The sequence below is a fragment of the Branchiostoma floridae genome, chromosome 12 (genome assembly GCF_000003815.2).
Source record: "Branchiostoma floridae strain S238N-H82 chromosome 12, Bfl_VNyyK, whole genome shotgun sequence".
In the NCBI taxonomy this organism is placed as follows: Eukaryota; Metazoa; Chordata; class Leptocardii; order Amphioxiformes; family Branchiostomatidae; genus Branchiostoma; species Branchiostoma floridae.
In genome coordinates, this window is record NC_049990.1 from 15,523,831 (window position 1) to 15,530,922 (window position 7,092).

Sequence of the window (7,092 nt, forward strand, 5' to 3'; positions counted from 1 at the left end):
TAATGTTAGGACACCCCTTAGTTCAGACCAGGGCTCTAGCCAGCGTCCGTTTTTCCGTTAATTGACGGAAATTTGCTGCGTTTGACGGAAAAATTTTAAAGCCAATCCGTCAACCTTGACAGACAAAAATCTGATAAAAGCTCCTTGGTGGAAGCTACAGGCGGCTTGGGGACGTAAAAGCCACACACTGTTTGTTTTGCTATTGTTATGATTGTTGACAATGTGTGTCGGTGCCCTTTCACATACGATAATCTCATTAAAACCCGTTTTTCAAGGTCTCAGTTCAGTCTCTCTAACTCCTGGAATAGTGTTTTTGCGACGATGGGAATTGGCTGACGGAAAAAAATTCGAGCTGGCTAGAGCCCTGGTTCAGACGCTCCTATGTTAAGACATCTCATACATTATGACAGCTCAATTGTTAGGGTTAGGGGGTGCCAGAACATACAGGCATTGAATAACTGATGTCAAAACATAGGGGCGTTGGAACATAGCTGTAATGGGGAACATACGGGCGTCAAAACGTAAGGGTTTATTAAAGTAAGGCTTAAGACAGTCACATTTCCAAACCGGGGCCCGGCCATGCAGCTTTCGGGAGCAAAAAGAATGATGTAAAAGACATCACAATACACAAAATGTCAACATAAAAACCTTGGGCATACTTTGTGCATATTTCTAGGTATACATTTTCAATTTCTTGTTTCTTTAAACATCCTGGCCGAGCCCCGGTTTGGAAATGTGACCTAAGCATTACAAAGGGTTATAAGGAACAGTTCGGGCATAACGGTATAACTCATATATGAAAAGGGGAGAATTATGCCATCTAAGGTTCTTAAGACTGTTCCATGGGTGTCTCCCCTCCTTTGTAATGTCTGTACTCTGGCTTCAGCTCCCAAGTGTTCTTGTGAGGAGCCTTCAGGTTGTAAGTGGCTATCTCCTTCAGAACCTCCTTCAGGTATTGCTAGAAGAGAAAAAAATAAAGTACAATGTACTAGTACATCTTAAAATCAGAGGTAGTAAAGGAGTTCTTAATTGAAAAATCTTAGAGTTATATGAAGTTTACTAATTGGGAAAATCCCTTAACCCTTAAACTGCCAGAGTTTCAGTCCTATAAAATGCTATCAGTGCCAGGGTTGGCTGCTGACCTCCAAAAAGAAACCCCGAACAAGGCCGAAGTCCCTAACTTCCGGGGTTTGTTGCGCAAAGTTTCTACTTCGGGGGGAATACGCTATCCCGGATATATCCGGGTGCGGCAAACAGGACATATATATGTGTGCCAGATATATCCGGGTTTGGCAGTTTAAGGGTTAACATGGCTTTCCTCCCTTCATTCAGGTGGAAATGAGCACCTAGCTGTGGGTAAGGACATTGAGCTCTTGTGTTTGAGGAGAGCCACACCACAAGAACATTAATGAACTATCCAGGACTATTGACAAGTAAGTGTGAGCGGATCAAAAAAGTGCAGTTTATACTGTTTTGTACAAACTTGGTGTGTTACGCTATGAGACGGTTTACAGAGTATGCAATACAAAAAAGAAACAAGCAGTAATTGCTTACAATAGGCTGTTTAGTAATCTCCACCAGATCTTTGATGTTGTAGTACTGGTGCTTCTCGAAGGCAGAGAACAGCATCTCCTGGACTTTCTCAGGGTCCGCCCGCGCTCGCTTCCCGTCTTCTTTTTTTCTTCGCTCAATCTCCAACTGTAAATATCAATCAGAAACAAGGACGAATGAATCTTAAAATATACAAACTTGGTGATATCCACAATAATCCATGCACAACAAGTGCTTTCTGCCCAACCTGTGGCAGACTGTGCAGAAGTGCAGCGGTTTGGTTGCACATCGGCGAGTCCATCTGTCAGTGAACTGATCGTCCAGCAGGATGACAAGGACAAGAAGACGAAGAAGAATCCATTCTATGCCATTCTCTCTCATAGATTCGCAGCTAGCGATCAAATTCTACCACTAAGTTAAAGTTGAGGATACCTAAATACACATTTACCAAGCAGTAAAGAATGGTTTTAGTATTAGTGTTCCCAACATTTTTAGGAAGGCCACAGATGCTGCATTGGCATGGTGTAATCATTTGAAGGGTTTGAATCTCCTGACATGCCCATTTGACATTACTGTAAATGCATTTAAGTTCGAGGGGACTTTTCGCGGTGGTTTTAATTTTGAGGTAGCACCATGTACTGTAGTCTCTTACTGCCATGGAAAAATGTTCGCGGTGGTTGTAATTTTGCAATGAAGTGTCCACTGCGAAAACAGCAAACATAAAACCACCGTGAACATTTCAGCATTTACAGTATGTCCTTGGGAAAGGCACTTCACTCGGTTGAAACTGTGGTTAGGGACATCCCTTGGATAGGACATTAGATGGAGATTCTGCGTTTGAGGACTGAGACACAACTCGAGCACGTAAAAGAACCCACCAAACGTATCAAGAAGAATGGGGATCCTTCCCAGTGTGAACGGATCAAATAAATCTGACTGGATATGCAGCTTGTACTGTTCAGTACAAACCTAGTTTTGCCATGAAGCAGTTTACTGGGTATGCAAGACAGTCAAACTCGTCTATAGTAGCCACTCAAGGGACTGGAGAAATATGGCCACTATAGAGAAAATGCTGATCAATTGACCACGAGAAATAAGTTACAAATGATTCCAGTACCCACTGATCTTTCTCACCAAGTAACATTGTCTCGATCGTCTCAAAACTCAACTGACCCTGCCAAAGTCAAATCTACCGAAAAAGATTGATTTTGCGATGTGCAATGTTAGTAAATTTGCTGACAAAGACTTGCGCTCTAACGTTCAAGGCACGGTACCGCCGCCAAAATGACCCTGTTGGGAACTTTTTCAAACCAGGGGCAGGGTGATATACAGTCGCTGTATGGTCGCAATAGGCAGGTTTTTCTGTATCTACGAGGCCGGAAATCGTGTTGCCACGTTGGACTATTTCTTAATGCTAAGGTTAATGGGAAAAATCCAAGGGACTGACAAAAAACGCAATGGCCAGGTGATCGCTATACAGAGGTGGCCGCTAATACAGGTTTTACTGTACAAACAAAAAACAAACTTCCATTATACTCACATTGTTAGCATGGTTGGCGACAGGTTTGTAGTTGTTTGTGACTGCTCTATCTAGTGCCATGGTTGTTCTCATTGGGGTCATTGCATCCAAAACCTGTAATCTGTAAAACAACATCCATTCGTCAACAACTACATAGAAGTCTTCCTTATTGAATGAATGAATGAACTTTATTGCGTGACAATTGTAACAGGTACAATGTATGGCAATCTGAATATACATGGGAGTTGAACTATATACTATTGCAAATATCTAACAACTAATCTAATCTAATGTAACAGTATAAACAATCTAGTTAATATCATAAAAGCTAATACTTCAGATCATTATGTCAATATAGCATTGTCTCTTTTTTGCAAGGAGTTGTAAATGAATTGCCCTATGTAGGCAGATATATGAACAGGACATGATAATACGTGTATCAAATTGAATATCTGTCTTAACATGTGGCAGTACAATATCGGACTTACATACAATGTATTGAAATAACTTTTGATGGTCTTCTTCATACGTCGGACAATCCATTATGAAATGAGATTCATTTTCTGTCATTATGGCATGTGGGACAAAGTCTCTCATTGGCTGGTATGTTGTAGTGTTGGCCCTTTTCAATTTGTAAGGTGTGCACACTAATCCTTATGGAGGTACAATTTACAGTCATCCATGAAAATGATCAGAAACATACATGTATCTATAGTATTATACTAGTGTGGTATACCAGTAGTGCACTATCAAGGGCATTATGCATATATTATACAAATGTCAATTGATGTTATCTCAATTATGTCTTTAATGCATCTGTGATGTTTGTATGGAACTCTTTTACGATCAAGCCACATTGAAGTTATGATCAAAGAAAGCTCCAACCTTTTCAGCTTCATGTAGTGTTCCCCTCCCACTGGCCGACAGTCCACTCTGTGTGCTACCTTTCCCTCTAGAGCCAAGGCTCCTATAACAACATGGGCACAGATACAGGCACTGTGAGAGAGCATTAATTCCATATCTTTAGACCTTTAGACACAGCCAACCTGCCATAGCTCATAAATATACATATACAATATATTGACAGAAGCAGCAGACTGTCATACAACAACATACACTATGATGTTAAAAGCATAGGAAAAGAAGTGCCAAATAGCTAATAAGTGTTCAGGCTGTCAGACACAAGATCGAGGGGTCACGATCACAGGTACGACATTGTTTCCTTGGGAAAGACACTGAACACAACTTTCCTCACTACATCCAGGGGTAGAAATGTGTACCTAACTTAAGGTAGCAAGGTAAAAGGCCTTCCATTCTAAAACAGTACTTGTTAAAGTTGTTGCTGTCATTTACCTACTGGCACATAGGTCAGCAAATTCCCTTGTTGTTTATGTAGCAGGGTACATTTTTACAGGGGCAGGATGTGTGCACAAGACATCTCTTTAAACATGGGAGACCCATTTTTACCCTTCCAAAAGATGAGTGCAGCCCCAACCAAGATGCCCTTCCCAGAACCAGGGTCTTGTAGCTGCCAGCCAATTGGAATCGGGAGATCAACTGTCAAGCTGCTACCAGTTGAGCTACAAGGACATCCATACTGTTCATGTGCCCTAGACACAGTCAACAGTCCACTGCCTCCGAGGCCTCAAAAAGGCAATGTGACCTAGACCTTTAACTTTACCTGTATAACAAACTGCATATTTGCATACAGCACATTTGTACTCACCATTTGATGAGCCAGCCTCATCTGCTACAAATAAAACACAAAAAGAAACACTTTATTGTAAAAACATTAACAATAATCATCTATCTAATGTTACTATATAAAATCTGCACATTCTCATCATGTTTGACAAAACTGTCAAGATTTTGCTACAGCTATGATATGACTTTCACAGTTGCAACATAACAAGCAGTGTTTTGGTAAGACATTATCCCGATTACCTGGAATCAAGAACTGGAAGTCCGACTTGCAAGATCGGATGTTAATATAAACATCATAAAGGTGAATATTTTGTACAGACATCTATGTTCATGGAATAACACTATTATGGTCGAATGCAATCAGCAGAGACACCTATCGTTGCAGTTCAGCTGAAGCAATAAGAATTGCACTGAGGAAACATCAGAGGAACTAAAGCAATGGTTGTGTAAAACGAGTCTCTTTCTCAGGAAATGTTGAATTTGGGTGACATAAGCACTATAACTATTATATAAGCACTATAATTATTTGCAAATGCCTGGAGGCTAATTGCATGTACGTATACAGTCTCAAAGACTAAGAGAAGTATAACACTAACATTTAATCAGCTATATGATACAATGTATACTATTGTTGAGTTAATGAACTGTTCCACGTTCTGTATAATGATTGGATTTTGTGCTTTTAGTAGATGTATAAGTAAGTCTTTTTGTGATCTTTTAAATGGTAAAATCTTGGACAAAGATGGAATAAGACTATACAGAGTACACATACAATGTAGTGGTACACAGAGTGAATTGTAAAATAACTAGCTCCGATCCGTGTTTTCGTTCGCTCACCTCTCCTGGTTTGAGAGAAGACCATGAGGGACTGATTGGAAACTCCCGAGAACACAAGTTTATGGTGACGGGGTAAGACATCGGGGGTAAACTCCTTGCGGGGTTTTCGAGGGGAACTCACTTCACCCCATCAACAAATCAAACACACAAACACACACAGAAACAGATAGGAAAATCCAACCAATAAGATATCATTTCAGCAATAATGAAGACATTAAACCAATGAGGATTTTATTATCCTAAAGAGATGGAATGTCCCATATTTTCTTGATTAAAGTACATACCCCAAATTAACTATACAACCTATACAATTTGGGTTAAGTCAAGTCACAGTCACAATTCTGTGGGACTGAATGGTAAAAAGGCAAAGCTGAAATAAAATAGCCAGCCCTTCTCCATCAATCTTGAGCACTAAGTTTTTTTTAACTAGATGAATTCAAATTATGATGGTAATTTTACAGAAATCAAGGACTTAGGAATATAGAATGTCCTTGCTTGACTTTGTAAATGTTGGTACTCCTCACTGGTATAGTCTTAACAAGCTTGTTAATCATTACAAAATCGCTCAGAATAGACAAAATTTCGTCCACAAAAACAATGCGTATAGTTTCCAATAACTTCAAAGAACTGTAGCACCACCTTAAATCTGTGCAATAACCTCAAATAAACTAACGGTAATACGCACTCTGATGATAAAAACCACAAAACACAACTTAAAGAATTACAGTTCTACAAAAGAACAACGAATCTCTACCATTAACCAAGTTTACCTGTGGACGTCTGTGAGAACACTCCCATTGGTTGGCCCGCCGTGCCGGACAGAACAAACTTGTGCTCGCGTGGAGCCTCAGAGTTACCTTTCCCATCATCCCTCTGGGCAAGATCCTCCTTCAAGGAGAAAATAACCTGCGAAATAAAAAAAAGAAATTACAATTGGTTTTGTTTCATAAGCAGACATATGCCAAAACTTTTTTTCTAGTTTCAAGTACAAAATTCTAATTGACCAGGGATGCTGCTAGGTCACATGTGGCCATTGTCTTCAACGGTGACCTGTCTAATAGTAATGCAATCCCCCTGCCTCAAGAAGCCTTAGAATGCCTAAATAGGATATAAAATCCTCTAAAACTCCACACAATGGATGAGGAAAACCAATACAATCCCCCATTCAGTCCCTCTACTCCCATACAATTTTTTGCTATCGGCTACTTCACAATCTAATGTACCCATTTTTTTTCTGACATGTTATCACTTGATAGCAAAAGATACACAGTCTATAGCTGTTTTATAAATTCATTTCCCAAAACCTGGTACAACAAGGAACATGTCACAAAAAGAATTTTGTAAATCGGTCAATATTTGGCTTAAATATTGACCAAAATATAACCTAAAAATGCCCAATTTTAAGCGTTATCGGGGACCATTCAGTTTTTACTAATTCTTAAACCTCTGATCTAACAGAAAAATTGTAGTTGGTAGTGAGA

At 39.7% G+C, this 7,092-nt stretch overlaps 1 protein-coding gene across 3 annotated transcripts in view; it reads right to left on the reverse strand.

Moving 5' to 3' along the window:
• Positions 1-386: 386 nt before the first annotated feature.
• The window catches only part of LOC118427778 (general transcription factor IIF subunit 2-like), a 14,828-nt gene continuing 8,122 nt past the window's right edge, over positions 387-7,092 (reverse strand). The window contains exons 4-10 of one of the 3 annotated variants that reach the window (XM_035837706.1): positions 6,382-6,517; positions 5,612-5,731; positions 4,797-4,820; positions 3,956-4,037; positions 3,092-3,191; positions 1,555-1,698; positions 387-958 (exon numbers count right to left, since the gene is read on the reverse strand). In XM_035837706.1, coding sequence (XP_035693599.1) covers positions 830-958; positions 1,555-1,698; positions 3,092-3,191; positions 3,956-4,037; positions 4,797-4,820; positions 5,612-5,731; positions 6,382-6,517 — 735 coding nt within the window. In that variant the 3' untranslated portion in view covers positions 387-829. The remainder of the gene's footprint in view (positions 959-1,554; positions 1,699-3,091; positions 3,192-3,955; positions 4,038-4,796; positions 4,821-5,611; positions 5,732-6,381; positions 6,518-7,092) is intronic. The other 2 variants (XM_035837708.1, XM_035837707.1) reach the window with 2 other exon arrangements.